Source organism: Halichoeres trimaculatus, unplaced genomic scaffold, assembly GCF_033239565.1.
Source record: "Halichoeres trimaculatus isolate MK-OKI-2021-1 unplaced genomic scaffold, fHalTri1.1 fHalTri1_scaffold_17, whole genome shotgun sequence".
In the NCBI taxonomy this organism is placed as follows: Eukaryota; Metazoa; Chordata; class Actinopteri; order Labriformes; family Labridae; genus Halichoeres; species Halichoeres trimaculatus.
The window spans coordinates 23,901,363-23,919,450 of NW_027437195.1; the positions used below are offsets into that span (position 1 = coordinate 23,901,363).

Consider the following 18,088-nt stretch of genomic DNA (forward strand, 5'->3'; position numbering starts at 1 on the left):
TTAACTGTGGGCTTAATTACAGAAATAGCTGAGGCTAAAAATGACCTTGAGGGTTGTCTCTGGTATTCCATCAGACCCCAGCTCTTCCAGGAGCAGCAGGAACTCCAGCTCTCTTCGTGTGTTTGGAGGAACCTTCTCTTCTGTCCATTTCTCCAAAACTTGAAGCCAAAACCAAGCCAATTTGTGTGGACTCCCCACAGACTCCCATCTGCAACACAAACATAACCATGATATGAGTGAATGAAACCCACAATCAGCATGTAATTCCAACACACAGGTGAAGAACTCACTTTAGACTGTAAGGATGGGAGACTATAGCTCTGATGATGTCTTGCAGCTTTTCCGAGAGTCCTCCTGTTGAGTGAACCAGCTGTGGCACGCAGGTGCTGGCCAGCTCCCACTCCCCGTGCTGCAGACACCTCTTAAAGTACTCAAACAGGTCCTGAAGGGAGGTCTCAGCCTCACAGCCAAATGGATGCATGATGGTCAGTCTTCACTGTGACACTCCTCTGCTCAGTGGTCACAACCAGAGGGAAACCTCTACTTCCAACCCGAGCTCACATCACCTGACACAGAAAGAAAAGCTCTGAGTTTAAAGAAAGAATATTTATTTGAAAATAGTACACAATTAATTTGCTGTGAGACGGTAGAGTAATATAATTTAAAATTACTCTACATTTGTGTATTTATTTCTGGTGTTCAAATACCTGCTAATCTTGTAGTTCAAACAAGTCTGCAAACTGACACAGTTCATGCTTTTAAGGTTGGATTTTTGTAGAAAAACACTTAAAATCTTTGTTTTATTTTGTAAGAGAAACTTTCTGTTATCCTTGATTGCAGATATATTTGTATCACCTGTGGTTGCAATAATAAAAACTGTTTTGGGGAAAGAATATCATATTAAAAGCAAAACTGGCCTGTGTGTGTAAAAGTATTAACTGACAACAAAAGAGTGGATAACAACAAAACATGCAGACTGTAAAATGCTTTCTACTTCAAAGGAAAATAAAAAGAGAATAACTGTATCAAACATGTATACAGGTAAAAGTCGATTTTGCTTCAATCAAAGTATGCCAAGTTGCCTGTTCCTTGGTATATATGTTATTAGCTTGTTATGAATGTAAGGTCCTCTGTCTCTTTAATAGTCTGTGCAAACAAACCACGCACGTTGAAAAGCAAACACTGATCAAAACAACCGTCTGCTGAGCTGCTGTTTTCTATCACAGACACCTAAATACCATCTAAATACACTTTTCGAACAACATTTTAATACTTCATGGTGTCTCAGATTTGACAGTTCCCTAATTGTCCCTGTTAGCCTTAGCGTTAGCTCTAAAAGCTGCTGAGTGGCTTCTGTGTGTACATTAAGTACGACAACTTCTATAACATCTACTATAAATACATCATAAAGCTTCAAAAAGTTAGAAAATATCTATTTTTGTTACTTACTCATTTCTTTAAGCTGTTTTCTCCTGAAATTTGGGATTATTTATACTCGTAGCTCCTGCTTTCTGCTGACCTGTTATGCTAGGCGGCTAGCTGCATGTTAACGGAGGTCATGTGACAGAATCAGCTGATTCTCAAACGCTGGTTGGTCAAAGGTTGGCACGAGGTAGACAAGAGTGGGCGTTCCCAAACCGCTTGCCGGGGACTTTCTTTTATTAAAATGACGCCTTCAGGTTCCATCGGACATCATATGATTCAGATACTGTGTATCAAACTAACAAGTCTCAGAAAGCACAATTTGCTTAATTTTAAATGTAATAATTATTTATTCAAAATAATAATGTTTTAATTCATATAGCACTTTAAAAAGAATGTTTACAAAGTGCTTAACAGATAAAGGCATGTAAAAGTGATCAAACCTAATGAGAGCATAAAGATTAAAGAAGATAGTTAAATTGAAATAATCAAGAAACAAAATTTTGTGAAAAATAAAGTCAAATTAATCAAACTGAAATAAAGTATATTTTCAACTGTGACATTACATAAAAGCAGGTCTGTAAAAGTGAGATTTAAGAGGTGATTTAAAAGATGTTACCGGTTAAGGTAGTTGCCTTTCTACAAAAAGGGCAGGAGCCTGCTTGTGTGAAGTTTACATGTCCTCTTTTAGGTTCTCATTGGGTTCCTCCCACAGTCAGAACACATGCCCAGGTTAATTTGTCACCCTGCAAATATGAACGGCACTGTCTCTGTAAGTTAGCCCCATACTGTGACCTGTTGACCCAAATACAGCCCCAGTCCTCCTGTGATTGGGATCCCTTCTAAACACCTACCTCTAAATGGGATTTTAACACACAAAAAAAAATCTTACACTAATTTATTTTTCCTTCCTAAAGCATCACTTTTAAAAGTCTTTGCCTTGTAAAAAAAAATTGCTCAAGATTACACTCATATTTTCCAAACCATAATTTACAACCAGTCCAAAAATAAAAAAAAATATTTTTCCACTCCTTTTCTGGAGCTTACGCACATTGAGTTTGCTTAGTTTCCAAGGAAATGGAGCGATGACTATGCTTATGTTAGTTTAGTGCACCATAAAAGGAAAAATGTAGTCCAAATGAACAAGCAGACCTTGAAGGCATCATCAGGTTAGCGCGTGCATTGTACTTTGAGGAATTAAAAGCATCCTGAAGCATTGTTATGGCTTTTGAGGGGGGAAACACATTGTCCTCATGATGTATATTAATTTATCCCCCTTCCTCTCCCTCTCAGACTGTCTCCCATCATCCCCGGTGCCAATCCGGGAGCCTGTCTCTATGACAACGTGGTGCAGGCGGGGTTTGCCAGCTGGAGGCAGAGTCGATCAGTGTTCAGTTGGCATCGGTGATTCGAAACCTCCACGCCGCATCACGCCCTGGGTGGAATGGAAGAAAAGGACAAGAAAGAACATGTATGTAGCCGTGATCTGTTTACCTTTGGTGCATGCATGCAAAATCTCTGCAACGATTCAGTTTGAGATTCCACTTTTGCAGATGCAGATAGTTTGTCCAGCTGAGTCACTGATTGTTAAAAATGTGGATCAATGGAGCTTTTGTTCAAACCGGTGCTAAATGTATCAGCCCATTTTAGATTCACAGAATATCAGGACGCATGGTGCAGGAGCGCATCCTCCTTGTATAAACTCCCTGTGTTGTCATGTTTAGCGGTGAAGGCCTCATCCTCATGTGTAACACCTCTATTGTTTCACAGGGGGAGTACACCGGGGAGATAAAGGGCGGAATGCGGCCTTCAATGAAGCTAGTTGTTATGGGAATTATCAACAAAAGGCCCAAAAGGTGAGTGTACGCACCTGCAGATTTTAAATGATGGATAAACTGTTGCACACTTGACGTGGCAGCCTCTTAAAATACGTGAGGAAATGCCCAGGCAGCGTTGTAGCTCAGATATGCAGCTGTTGTCTCTGTTTGAGAGCACGCCAACCACCCTGCAAGTCCCTGCTTTAGAAGAAGAAAAAAACATCTTTGTAAGTCAGTCAGCGTTTCCTAATTATATGCTGGACTGATGTGCGTGGGAGAGCTGCAAAATCCCATGAAATCTGAAGAGTCATACTGGAATTTCTTTGGTCATAACATCAGCTTGCTGTTTGTTCATTCATTCATTCATCAGTTTAATGCCGGATAAAGGCTGATGGTTACGAAAGCATGCTTAAAAAAATAAACTAAGATGCAGAACTCAGTTCCTGGGAAGAAACTCATTCTGGCTCAAGCGTTTAAAGACAAATGCTCCCAAAGGACCCTGAATGTCAAGTTACTTTTTAAGAGCTTAAACCAGAGAATCAGAGGGGGTAAAATAATCAAATACATCTTTGACACTAGTCAGAGTGATCCAGACTTTAACTGAAGTGGCATGAAGTGTGTGTGAGTGCATCCTTACGTACACAAATAAATATCAAAAATCTTCATTTATATTGCATTTAATCACTGGCTTTCCAAAAACAATAGCAAGTTAATACCTGTTTTGTAGCTTTTCTCACTGAACATCTCTATTGTGCAATACAAGCAAAGACCAGACGATGTCTCTGTGCTCAAACAAATCACACAAGCTCAAGTTGTATCATAGAAAAGCTGGGAAAATTAAAGCTCCAAATAAAATGTAAATATATGATAAAAAGCTTGATAACTCAAGACAACATACTGTTTTGTATCAAGGAATGAGGATGTGAAATGATCTCCCATCAGATATGACCACTCTTACAAGGAGAACTGTTTTGAAAGCAAAATTAAAGAAATATCTAGTGTCTCAGAGACTTTAATGAACTTTTCAGCAGGTGGTAAAAATTGTACGTCTAAATAAGTGTGTGGTCATATGTGTATTGTCATTGTCTAGCCATTCTGATGTCTTTTTTAAAACTTCATGTATATATACATAGATTTGTGATAGGTTTTATATTTGTACTCTTTAATTTGTAATTGATTGTTATTGAGCTGCCTCTTGTTTTGATTTTTTCTCATCTTTCTTTGTTCTGTTTTGGACTGTTCCTTTTTTGTTTTCAAATTTACGCTTATATGAGTGGACCCCACGAAGAGTATTTCCTGCTCAAGTCGTGACTTGTTAGGGATGGGAATTGATAAGATTTTGTCAGTATCGATGCTCTTATTGATTCTGTTTATTCTGATTCTTTATCGATTCCCTTATCAATTCCTGTTGTGAATTTTCTTGGTACAAAAAGTAGCTTTACAGGTTTTCTGTGTCAAAAATATTTAATTGAGGTTATACTGTAAGTGAATAAAATGTAATTTGTTCCTGAGTCTGGATATTTCTGGGCATAATTATACAGAAACAGGTAAAAATTGCACACAATGTGACATTGATGTACTGTGCTGTAATATATTAATAAGTAGGGCCATCTAGTGTCTCAAAGTGGTTATAGCAATGGTTTAAGTTGTTTGGAAGCTTAGTAGTTATGTCAGTCATGGGCCTTTCAATTTCCTGTTAGCTTTTCACATTTGATCTGTATTTTTTACAGAGTTGATGCCATATGTTTCTGTGATGAAAGTTGAAATTCTATTCTGAAGCTGAAGTGATACAGATGTATGCTAACTGCAAGCACATCAATGCACTTTCCCATATACGTTAGCATCAAGCTGGCGCTTTTTTGTTATTTTGGTAAATAAGGTGATTTATACCATTTTGAATGTACTGAATATGAATCTCCTGAAAAAGCGTAATGTACATTTCTTTATAAAGTCAATTCTTCAGTAAAACTTCAAGCTGAAAATCCAGAATCCGAGTTTTCTTGGGAAACATTATCTAACTGCTAAGCTAAGATAGCTGCAGCAGACTAGTCGACGTAAGGCCCAGCGGCTCCAGCATAATGTGAAGAATTGATAAGAAAATTGTTAAGCACAAAGGCTAACAATATCGATTGAAGCATTTCTTATCGATTCTCAACAGGAACCGGTTTTCGATTCTCATCCCTATGAGTAATTGGGCTGTAATTGGGATCTAAATAAACAATAAACAACAATAAATAGAAGTAGAAAAGTGGTTATTAATTTGATGTTATTTTTTTGTGCTAAGACTTTTAAAGTGACTAAAACTGACAAATAATTGAAGCCTGAGAAATAAGATGTTCAGTTAAAGAAGGGATGTAAATTTGCCTTCTCTACTCATTAGTACTCTACTGTCCTGTGTTGTGTGTTGGAGCAGCATGGAGGTGACCCTGTCCAGTCACCCTCAGGAGGAGGAGGAGGAGGGCGACGTTGGTCTTCAGCTGAAGGTCAGCTTCATGGAAAAAGCCGTCCAACGCAACGCTCGCCTGGCTGGAAAGTGGGGAAAAGCTGAAAACACACTCTCCTTCTTTCCCTTTGCAGCTGGGGAATCCTTTAAGGTATGAGTACATCCTCTAATAAAGCCAGTGTGTTCACAGAGTGTGTGTCTTATTGTCCTCTTCGTCCTCTCTGACTCTCAGATGGAGATCGTCTGTGAGCACCAGCAGTTTCGCATCCTGGTGGACGGCCAGCCTCTCTGTGGCTTCACCCACCGGTTCGTCCCGCTCGCCTCCCTCACTGCCTTACGAGTTTTTGGAGATCTACAGCTCACAAAGGTGGCCTAACACCAGCGACAAGAAGAAAAACCTAGACAGGGATGATGTGGGACCGTAAATACATGACATTAGAGCCAGTTTTTCAGAGAGTAAAATAATCCAAACCTGCCTCGTAATCACGTGTTAAGACAAAGTGCCTTCACTAGATTACCTATTTGGAGACTTGATTATAATGACCGACAGTCATAAATGTCTTGAATAAACCGAAGAATGTGATTTGAACTGAGTTTAAAGGCCGTGAGGTCAGAGCTATGATAATTTCCCGTAATGAACAAACAATGTGACACTTGTGCATTAAAATCTCAGACGTCTGTCTTTGATTTCTCTGGAGTTAACTTTTGAAAGCACTTAATGTTACGAGCGCCTGCATGAAGTTGAATGTCCCCCAAAAACAATTGATTGTCATTCTGTGCCAGAATAAGTACAGTAATATTTGTAATTCACCATGTTCACATGGCAACCATTTTTTTCTGACGTTACAGTCAGGGTGAGAGGATGTCATAAAGCTGATGTGAAGTCATCAATGAATATGGAAACACCCCAACATACGGATGAGGAGCAGCTTTCAGGGATAAAAAAATAAACCCCAAATCTGCAGTTCCCAGAGTGGCCACTTGAGGCTGGCTCCAAAAGAGCAAAGTTCCAAAGAGCTCCTTGTTAAAATATGAAACTAGAGGGCAAAAACAAAAATGTTACAGACACATTTTTTGGTCTGTATAGCACATTTTTTTTAACCAAGCAGGGTAGAATTTGTTTTTATTCTAATCATAAAGGCATAAACTTTACAGTCACTGTCAGTTCTTGCAAGTGTCTGTCAAGTTTCACATTATCTGATGTATTTTCAGCTTCTAATTAATCTGGAAAGGATTAGATTTAACTTCTTTTTTTGTCAATATTTATATTGATATAAGATTTCAAAGTGGGATTACAAAAGCATCAGAGCTTCTTACTCAAAGTGTAACATCAGTGGAAATTGGCTGCCATGTAAATACGGTGAATAATGTAAAAACATTTCAGTAGCCTATGTTAGTGCATGCCAGTAAAACAGATTAAACATATTAGCTTCTGTCACACATTGTCTTATTATCACTTTTAAAAAGCCAACTTTTTTGTGTACTTAATTTTTACATTAGCACTTTTTATGGGAATGTTTAATATTGACTTCACTGCAATAAATCACTTTAGTTGTTGTTGTTTTTTTGTTGTTGTTGTTTGCTGTGCAAATCACAAACTCCATTCCTGTAAAATACATTATGTCATAAATGATTTCCCTATAAGTCAACTCTAAACCAACTCCAGCTCAGCTTGAGTCATTCACATATGAGTTTACAGAGAAGGAGTGCCCGTCTGGGGTTTCTGGGAGCAAAAAACCACGTCCTCAGGCTGTTCTTGTCTGTACTTGTACTTCCTCTTGTTCCTCACTGAAGATAAGGCTTACTGGGTTCAGGCTTTAAAATATATTCATATGTTACACTGGAAAAAAAATTTACAGCATTATTAGACTTCTTTAAATGAGGGGAAAGGGGAAATTGTAAAACGACTAATGGCAAAGAATTGAAAAGAAGCTGAGCTGCAGGAAACTATTAAACGTTAAGGGTGAATGAATGTAAATAACACATACACTACAATCCTACAAATTTACTACTTTAAAGTTTCACAAATGTGTAACTTCATCTCACAAATTCATAATGTAATTTCTCAAAGATTGTCAGCTTTTTTTTTGTTTTTTTGAAAAAATAAAATAAAATTATATATATATATATATAATTATATATAATTGTTTTTTTTATTATTATTATTATTTCCTCACAAATTTCCGACTCTTTTTCAACATTTTTTTCCCACAAATATACTATGGCAAATGTGAAACTTTATAGTCTTTAAAGCTGCAATTTATTTATTTTTTTACTATTTTCTTTTTACATATTTTTACAACTTTTCTCCCAATTTTTTTATTCTAAACTCAAAAATGTTCTCTTCCGCTCCAGCTTTTTTTGTGGCCGTAATAAGCAATTGCATCAGTATAAGAGTGAGGCTTAAAAGTTAAAACACCTTTTTATTAATGTAAAAATAAATGAAATACATTAAAATTAAATTAAATACACTTGATGATCATATGATAAGCTGCTGCAACGTTTTGGCTTTACCTTTACAACATTCAAGCACAAACTTTAAAATACAGTTACACCAACAATCAGCTATTGACTAACATTGATCATGTTGTTATCATTGCATGGCCCCACTTTGCTGCTACAGTCGACATTCACAGAATGTATATTTTTCTACCCCTCTTCATGGAATCAGACGTGAAGTTTGAACCTTATGAGTGCTCTCTGATTGCATCTATCCAGTCCATCTTCTCCTGGTGGGTCGGGGCCTGGATGAAGTAATGCGTGTCTGTATGGGTGATGATTTTAAACAGGTTGCCTTGGATGTTTCCTTTCACACCTGCAAAGGGAGGAAGGATACAGTTAAAATGTGTCAGCTGGCATAAAAAGTCTTGAGTTCCTGCAATAGAAAACTAGTTTTTAAACATCAATCAGTGACTCACATGGTCACTGAGTGTCACACTCCTTAGAAGATGGCTCACATGAGCTCAAAGGTTACACTTTACAGTAAGGCAACTTATCAGAGTCCAGGTAACTGTTTACTGTTTCATGACTCGTTATGATCCCCTGAATGATTTAAGTCAGGACGTGTCATGACAAAACAATCAAGGGGGTGTAACATTGCGTGACTGATTCACAGTATAGAGATAATGATATTATCGGTGAGGGTTTGGGTTAGGCGTGTTTGCTCTGACCTCATCACAACTCACAGTTTTACACCTCACACACCCCCAAGCCAGAGCATCTGACATGTGGCGGTGAGAGTGACGTATGGTAAATGTAAAATCAGTACAGCTCGATTCTTCTGCCTGAACTGGCTCCAAGACGTCATTTAAAGAAATCTACTCCAAGTCTGGTCAAGTCAGGTGAAAGTCTTTGACAGCAGAACACTGGATGTCTCCAGAGATCATTATTGTTACTAAAATCAGCTGCATATCTGTTAATGTCAGAAGGAGCTGTGAATTATGGTGGTTAATTGTCTCTCTGAACTGTCTTTTGATTAAGAGGTTTCTAGATATTTCCATTTGGGCTTTCTTGTAATGCTAACAAATATTTGTATGTCAAATGATCAGAGTGGACTTGAACACTTTGGAGGATCTTCTCATTATCTACCCGGACATAAAACCCCTACTCTGTCTGCTCTGCTTCACTTGATGTCTTAAACTGAGTAGTCATTTAAATCAGACCAGCACACCGCGTGTGTTTGCTTTAAATGGATAATAAAGATATGATGATGGAGAAAAGATCCTTATAAGTAGTGCTCTGAGCCAGATCCCTGCTGTCGGGTGTCCCAGAATGCTTTGCGCAAAGAAGTGGACATTTGAACAACAGCAAATTAAAGCCAGAGATTAAAGGAGTAGAGTTAAATTCTGAGATTTAAGTTACAGATTTGTGATGAAAAGTTCACCATCTCAAATTTATGAGAAAGTCAGTTAGTACATTAGAATTGACTCATACATTTGTGAGAAAAAAAACAGCAATTTGGTTCAAATTAAGTCCCAAACTTTGAGTATAAATACAAAATTTTGTGCAAAAAAGGACAAGAAAGTCTGTGAGATTTTAAATCTTGAAAATAAGACTACACAAACTCAAAAAAACTACATCTACAGGCCATGTTGCTTCACGTGGAACAGCTAGAAACCTCCTGGTTAAGCTACAGATGTAGGGGAGGAAGCGTAACAGATGAAAACATGTCTCCATCAGGTTGTTTGCTTAAATTGACATAAACGTAGATAAAAGTTCATGATTTATTTACAAAGAGCAGTGGTATCTGATGTGCAGGCGTGAGAGGCGATAACGTTCACTTTCGACTTTGTCACTCCTTTTTTTTTTTTTTTTTTTTTTTTTTTTTTTTTTTACAAATATATGACTTTATAATCTCAGATCTTGGTATGTCAGTCTCTTTGGCTCTATTTTGTTGTAAAACTAGAAAAGCACTCAGAGAGCACAGACCTCCATCATGCATATTGTGATTGTCACCAACACTTTAGTCCTACTTTAATGTTATACGTCCTTTCAGTAGACTGTCTGCTACAACTTGGTGTTAGTTGCAGATTTTTACGATAATTTGTTTCCTGACAGTGTTGAAAATTATGACAACCCAGTACATGTATTATGTTCTGGATCTTAGTATCCAGAGTATTGCCAAGATCTGGATCGTACTTTTGCATCTGTCAGAAATTATGGTGACCTTGTCTTGTATTGTTTTGCAAAGCAATCTGATCATTTATGGTGGAGTTATGTACACATATGGTGAAAACAGCCCTATCTCACAATAATAAAGAATCCTTAAAAAAACATTTTTTACTATAACAGCTTTAATATCTGATCACAGTAAGTGGTGAAAAAGGAGTGTATTGAGTCTCCACCATCAGTCTTGTTTTGTAACAGTTTATCTTGCTAAGAAATCTTCAGGTGTCTACTCAGATTGACTCACCTGTGGGAACTCCATTATCGTCCAGAGAGGAAACCAGACAGCTCCGCAGTGAGAAACCGCCGACGGGGCTGACATCATCCTGATGGATCACAGGAGGGAAGAAGAGCTGAGTCAGGTTTGTGGTCTGAGGTATGACCAAAACAAAACAAATGCTTTGTTTGGGTTAGTTTATGTAGTGTCATATCTCAAGCTCTGTATCTAAACATTTGCTTTAAACATTTCTTTCACACACTCACCTTAGTGGGGTCGTAGTAGTGGAGAAAATCTGGCTCTGAACGAAGCACAAACAATCGCACCTTCCAGTTCTTCCTCCTGTGTCCCTGTGTTTGAAGGAGGCTCCAAGAGTTAGTCTGACTTTTATTCAATGTCTGAAGGTGAAAAAACATCACAGTATCCCCTTCCTGTGATCTTTAACTTAATCAAAGGTTGGGTTTTGGGTTGCTCTGAAGCATGCTTACCTGTTTGAGCAGAATTCCTCTCTTTATGACTTTTCCACTCAGCTCCACAGCAGACAGTGACGTCTCGGCCTTCACACTGCCTCTCTTCTTCAAGTTGTCAGACTGAGACAAAAAGAAACACACTGTGAACTCAGAACTACTTCAACCTCCTTCCTGTGGTCTGCAAGATAAAAATATAACTGGATGGGTCAGAAAACAGGGATTATCTGAGGCTTACAAAGCTGTACAGTGCTGTGGAGTCATCCATGAACTGCTCGCTGAGGCCGGCGGTGCGGATACCCTCCAGGCTCCTTGTGCCAACAGTCCTCAGGAAACCCTCCTCCAGGAGGGCTGAGGCCAGGGTCATGGCCTCCACCCGGGTCAGAGCCAGCTGCATGAACACCAGCCAGTCCACCACCGCTGAACCTGAAGAGATATCATTTATAACTATGAGGTGCTGTAATTGAAGTTTGAGTATGACGCTAAAGATGGATGCATGTTGAAGCAGGTGATGGAGAAATAAACGGATGTTGTCATCGCTCACCTGAGAAACAGTTGCTGTACGTGCTGCCCTGCTCCACATGGTTGCTCATCTTGATGCCGCTGTGGACGTCATACATGGCGTCCAACACTTTGCTTTGAATAAGAAAACAGATGCAGTCTTAAGAGCAGGTTGACACGGTAACAGCACCACATGTGTGTGACACTCCTAAGTCCGTGTGTGTTACCTCAGGTTGATGTGTAACTGCGATCCAGCTTGGTCTTCCTCATCCATCACTTTCCCACCTGCAGCTACGCGCAGTTTGTCGACTGCTTCCGTGATGTCAGCCGCCCAATCATCCCTTTCTTCACGAGAACAAGCCTCCAAGAAATGATCCACCTTGTTCTTTGTCCGGAGCTTAAACACCAGCTGGGGGAAAAACACAGGTTAGTGAGTGCCAGAGATCAGAGAATCCAATCCTCAAGTGAGGAAATGTTGGCGCTCAGGTCCTGACAAAACTGTAACCTGAGGCGAAACTTTTGGTAAGAGTTTTAGAAATGTTGTGCTGGTGAAGCCAAACCTTGAGGGTGGTTTCTACCAATAAAAACATCAACACTGAAGAGGAAGATTGAGTAACCAAGTCATAAACTGAAAAAAAAAAAAAAGTCCTGGAAAGTAAATCTTTTTCATACTACATGCCAAGTTTCAAGTCCAAACCTGCTTTTGTTCTGGTGTTTATCTCTGCAAATATTTATGCATAGCAGATTTAAGAAGATTAAAACGATACAGTACCAGAGCCTGGTACCTGGCAATTGGTATCGGTACTCAACGCTACCAATTGCCAGGCACTATTTTATATTTATGTGATAAAAATATAAATTTGATGAATAATAAAATATGTATAATTTTTCAATTTAACATATTTATTCTTTAACATATAATCTTGCAATGCTGTGTTCATGTCCAGCATGGAAAATCACCTACTCTTCCACACCTTCACAGGCACAAGGATGGGTTTAGGTACCTAACCATGGTACATTTTGATTTTACAAGAATTGGTACCCAGTACTTTTGATAGAATTTGGTTAGTACCCATAAAAGTTGCTGATTTTTAAATCAAGACATTAAATAAAAACTGCAAAGTGCTGAAGACTGTCAGGACCATGCATAGGAAAAATATATACTTTGTCTACCTGTAAAAGTCATTCATTTAAATCCATGGGAAATGTCTTATTTGTTTTTAATCTAAGAGGATTTTTTTTCCATTATTTAAGTGAAAATAAAATTTTAAATTGATCATTTAAATCACCAAGGTAGTGATGTTTCAAAATGATCTCAAAATAGTTAATTAAATTGTCTGCACATCGTCTTTTGCTTAGTTTTGTTCAGGGAACTCTCTTGACTCACCATGTATTCTCTTTGGTTTGGATGTGCATGCTTCTCATTTTTTTTGTCTAAACATCTCTACAGTAGAAGACTTTTAGAGCCAGAATAATGAGAGATGAGAGAACATTTCTCAAGTTTCAAGACTGAGAATAAAATCTCAGAGTCTAGAGAAAAGTTGAGCTGTTTTGCCGCAGGTATTTGAAAAATTAGACCAAAAGTAAAAAACTGTCCACAAACACAGGGGTTACAGATTTTGATGTTGCTCTTAATATTCCTACTTTGTTTAAATACAACTTTTATTCAACCAATAGTGACACTGAACTAGAGTGACAGAGGGGAAAAACTCACCGGTCGATTTTCATACTCCAGAAAAGGACTTGTTATCACACAGTCCTTCAGCTGGATTTTCCCTCGCTGACATGAGTCTCTTTTGCCTCCTTCGTATTTGTAATACAGCAGCTTGTCCGGCATCAACACAAACCAGCGAGCCTTCCAGTTGTGAACCAAGTGACCCTGAAATCAGATTTTAAAACAAGATTTTCAGCACACTTTTTCCTCTTACAATGGTATTTCCATACATTAATCTGTCCCACACCTTATACATTTGCAAAAGTTTCTGTTATTGTCCTTGAAAATCTCACCCTCTTCACCAGGAATCCCTCTCTCAGAATCATGTTTGTCTTCTCTGTATCCATCTTGTTCAGTGAGATCTTGGCAGCAGAGTTCAGCCTGTTCCTGCTTGCTCAGGTTTTTAAATGAAGAGGAAAGTTTGTCATGTTGCGTCGTCATGTTCACACCCACTAATTCACACATTGCTCAATGCTGGATTGTCAAACAGTTGCTGTACTTCTTACTCTGCATCACCTGAGGGCGCACTGACTCCTCAGAGGCTCAGCTCTGGATCACAGGCTCAGAGCAACCACTCACAGCATGTTTGGATAATGAGTGTCTGGTATGTTTGAAGCCATGGTGACAGAGTTTTGTCATAAGATTACATGTTCAAAAAATCTAATCTGTAATAGGATGATCTAGATATATTTGCTTTCCAGAAAGGTTTTTAAAAGATGACTAAACCTGGATGATCAGTTGCCAAAATGGGAAATTTACACTTCATTCTTTGTCCACAGGGGGGCGCCAAAATCCACAGAGACTGAGAATATCCTGTGAGTTGCTTTAAATATTGAATGTTTCTGGGTGATTGGACATCTTTGGCCAGAATCTGTTTTGGTTTTTTTTCAGGGTAAAGACTCAGTTTCCCGTAAGCATTATCACCATCTGTCAAAAAGATGTGACTCTGTCCAAGGAAAGCTTTTTTTTTTTTTTTTGGGACACTGCTTTTCCTTGTTCAAGATAGCTTGTAAACTCAGTTTGTTGCACAGTTTAGAGTCCAGGATGTGAGCAGACTATCTGTTTAGTGTCTCTCCTGTAATGTGGAAAGTTTTCCAGCAGTTTTAAAAACATGTTTTCAGAGGTGTCAAGTAACAAAGTTAAAATACTGTTACCCTACTTAAGTAAAAATTTGGGGTATCTATACTTTACTGGAGAAGTTATTTTTTAGCTGACTTTTTACTTCTACTCTTTACATTTTTAGACAAATATTTGTACTTTCTACATCCTACATTTAGAAAAATAACCTCTTCACTCCTGTTTTCATTCCAGTCTGTCATTTAAAAAAGAAAGAAAGAAAAGGATCAGCACATTCACACAGAAAAAAAAATAAAAACCTATCCAGATAAATTGCACCATTGGGATGCAACATTGAACCGGATCAACCTGATCTGGATACACAGTTTTCAAGATCACGAAATCCAGATTACCAGTGCTCTAGATCGGACGTACGAACGAACGTATCACAATGTGGGCAACCAGCTCTGAAAATAACAACAGATAGAAGAGCCAACATGGTGTCATCGAGGGTGTTTTTTTATTTGAGAAAAAAACAAAACCATCATAAAAATCCACTTCTATTTTTAATTTCTTTTATGACCCCTCAACTGAGCCACAACAAATGAATAACAAATATACATATATAAAAAAAAGTGGATATTTTGAAAACGTCCGAAATGTTAAAAAATAGCCTAAATATCTGGAAGTAAGCAAAATAAAAGAAATATTCAGGGTTCTTCTCCAGAATTTTTAAGCTTTGCTTTTAGAAAGCAGATCTGAAGTTTTTCTCTGGTTTGCTCTGTACTTCTGTTCTTTCACTTTCTCTTTGTTTTTACTTTACTGTAATACAACGCTTTATTGATAGCCTATGTTAAGTTATTTACTTTATGTCATTGTTGAACAAGTCAGGTTTAAAATAAAAATTTAGTATGGAAAATAAATTGTAGAAATGTTGTATTATTTGACCAACTTTTAGGTTTTACTACATCTTCTTCCTGAAATCCACCTTGAAATCCTACCCCCTGTTGGGATCAAGATAATCCTGTTTTTGTGGATCAAAGTGATCCAAATCTTGCAGAAAAGTTCTGAATAACACAAACTGAAGATTTGATCCAGATTTACACTATTTTTGGATTATTTGATCCAATCCGATTTCAAAATCCTTCTGTCCCTTTTGAAAAACCCATTTTCAGAATTTAATCCAATCCAATTACCAAAATCCAATCATATTACCTTTGAACAAGTGGCCCTAAGAGATCTATCCCATGTGTAGAAAGACTCTAATGATCAACACCAGCTGCTCCAAATTTTTTTAACATTAACATTTTAATAAAAAATTATAGTCAGTAGCTTTTGTCCTAAATGGCATTTGTTCTCCTTACATTACTTTTACTTTTATACTCTAAGTATTTTCAAAACCAGAGTTGATTCTTCAAATTCTACACAAGTCTTTTTAACCCGACTATCTATACTTCTACTTGAGAAATGGACGTGAATACTTTAGACACCTCTTCATGTTTTTACAGGGTTTTCTGTGCTTTGGTTTATCAAACCTTTTGCTTTGAATGACACACAGGAAGAGGCTTTACATGACGACAGAGGACTGTATCCTTTGCAACCCTCCTGTCTGCTGCATTGTGTCTCCCGGGTGAAGGAACTCGTGTTTCAAAGAATGCATCAATAAGACAGTGTGCGACAGACTCAGCGTGGCAGCAGTCCAAATAAGTGTCAAATAAAGGATCTGTTAAACATGGAGGATCAATCACCTAAATCCTGCAGCTCTTTTGAGTCAGAGTAAAACTCCCTCCTCTGACGGGAGTGTTAAGTCGAGTCACAGTGTAAGGCGTGTATGAAAGCCCTCTGTATAACATTAACCGTACTTCAAACATTAATTACATAAAGATAATAAAATGGTCTTTTGGCACACCAGGATATGAAGAGCACTGACGCATGAAGCCTCACGTGGGGCGCCCGGTTGTCTTGGTCACAGACTTAAAATGTAAATACGCATTGGACTTTTTGTATCACTGTTCACAGCTGGTTACACAAAGCATGTTTGACACTGTGTGTTCTGTTTTTGTGGGATTGAAAGGAGTCAGGATTTCAGCGGTCTGGACAAACAGGCCTGTTAAAACTATTTTTTGAATGGTAAGCTACTGAAAAAGGAGAGTTTTTTCAGAATCCTGCAATTATCAGACTGTTGTTTTTGCTTTTCTTTGCAGTTTATTGGTTTAAAGTTATCATTAATTCTAAGTGCTGCAGCTGAAAGGAAAATTGTTTTCACTTTTCAATAAACTCCAGAGGTCACTCCACAAGTGTTGGGAATGAGACAGGGATTCGTCATCCTGACAGAGATGTGACATCAAAATACTTTCATGATAAAGGCTGAGAGTAGAAGCAGGATGTGAGGAGAGGCAGCACAGATTCTCCTGCCGTTTGTCGTGAGATTTCCCTATCAGCGACCTCTTCGTGACGCACACGTTTACGACTGTTGACCTATTTTACAGGTTCTGCAAACGGTGTGCAATCCCAGTGCTGACGACCTGTTTTCCTCCCGTGTGGGAATGGAAAGACAGAATTTATTTTCTGTTCGCACTCTCTTCACTCCTGTTAATCAACAGACAAACAAACCTGACACTTCCAGACAACACGCCTACTTTTATTAACGAAACTTACGACATGAAAACATTTAATCCATAAAAAAACTAAAGTGCTTTACTATCAAAAGGTACAGCTAAGGTTTGGTGCTTCTGTGTTTTACAGTGACATAATATCCACACAGTAAATATGGGTAACTTTCAATAACAGCAGCTAAAAGAAAAAGTAAAGAAATGTTTATATTTGCACACGAAAAGAATCAAAACCAAAACTGAATAAGTTCAATTGATATGTATAAAATTGTCTCTCTGTGCGAACAGCTTCATTTACTGTCATCCAAAAAAATAATTAAACAAAAATAGTGAGCAATATTAACACCCTTATTATGTACAAAGCAAAGAATAAGAGCTGGAAACAGGGTAGACAACTTGGGAAATATTGACTAAAAAGTTATAATGTGCAGGATTTAAGTCGTTATGTCATGAGATTGAAGTCATAATGTTACATAACAAAAGTCGCAATAAATACTTACTGCAATGTTACGAAAATAATTCATAATTTTACAGAATAAATGCCCTAAATTTACAGAGCAAAAGTCAAAATGCTACTAGTATAAGTTCATAATGTTGCAGACTAAAAGTTCTGAAGTCAAAAAAATAAGTAGTAATATAACGAGAATAAAAGTCTGAAAGTTACAGAATATAAGTGTTAATGTTAAGAGAACTGGGTGGTAATGTTATGGAACAAATGCAGTAATATTAGGCAATAGCTGCCGTGATGTTATAAAAAGGGGGTTGTAAATTTAGGGAATAAATGTCATGATGTTTGAGAATTAGGTCATAATGTCAATGGCTAAAAGTCGTTACATGAAAAGGTCGTAATGATATGAGAATTAGTTTGTAACGTTACAGAACAAAAGCAGTAGTGTATCAAGAAATAAGTCTTTAAATTTTTAATGTTATGACTTCATTCTCGTAACTTCATGACTCTGATCTTGTAACCATAGACTGTATAAAACATGGATGTAGCCTCCACAGCGCCACCTATCTGTTCCTGAAACCGTAAAATGAAGCCAATCCGCGGACGCAGCCCCATTTACTATTACCCCGGCTGTGAGTTTTTCTCTGAACAGGGCACTTGCCAGTCACGTGACCTTAGCTGTGCCTCTGATTGGACAAATAATGCTAATAACTTCTGGATTCACTT

At 37.8% G+C, this 18,088-nt stretch overlaps 3 protein-coding genes across 3 annotated transcripts in view; 1 reads left to right on the top strand and 2 right to left on the bottom strand.

Moving 5' to 3' along the window:
- The window catches only part of zfyve26 (zinc finger, FYVE domain containing 26), a 32,841-nt gene extending 31,231 nt beyond the window's left edge, over positions 1 to 1,610 (bottom strand). The window contains exons 1-3 of the mRNA XM_074692440.1: positions 1,450 to 1,610; positions 291 to 566; positions 46 to 208 (exon numbers count right to left, since the gene is read on the bottom strand). Coding sequence (XP_074548541.1) covers positions 46 to 208; positions 291 to 481 — 354 coding nt within the window. The 5' untranslated portion in view covers positions 482 to 566; positions 1,450 to 1,610. The remainder of the gene's footprint in view (positions 1 to 45; positions 209 to 290; positions 567 to 1,449) is intronic.
- A 1,085-nt stretch (positions 1,611 to 2,695) lies between these two features.
- On the top strand, positions 2,696 to 7,221 carry LOC141806686 (galectin-related protein B). The gene is made up of 4 exons (XM_074692322.1): positions 2,696 to 2,893; positions 3,193 to 3,278; positions 5,653 to 5,833; positions 5,915 to 7,221. The coding sequence occupies exons 1-4, from the start codon at positions 2,867 to 2,869 to the stop codon at positions 6,056 to 6,058; spliced, it is 438 nt and encodes a 145-aa protein (XP_074548423.1). The 5' UTR covers positions 2,696 to 2,866; the 3' UTR covers positions 6,059 to 7,221.
- Positions 7,222 to 8,334: 1,113 nt separating this feature from the next.
- plek2 (pleckstrin 2) lies at positions 8,335 to 13,745 on the bottom strand. Its single transcript, XM_074692717.1, has 9 exons — positions 13,540 to 13,745; positions 13,247 to 13,411; positions 11,760 to 11,941; positions 11,576 to 11,667; positions 11,270 to 11,457; positions 11,053 to 11,154; positions 10,831 to 10,914; positions 10,595 to 10,673; positions 8,335 to 8,497 (listed from the first exon to the last, which is right to left on the bottom strand). The coding sequence occupies exons 1-9, from the start codon at positions 13,591 to 13,593 to the stop codon at positions 8,370 to 8,372; spliced, it is 1,074 nt and encodes a 357-aa protein (XP_074548818.1). The 5' UTR covers positions 13,594 to 13,745; the 3' UTR covers positions 8,335 to 8,369.
- Between the last annotated feature and the right edge of the window lie 4,343 nt (positions 13,746 to 18,088).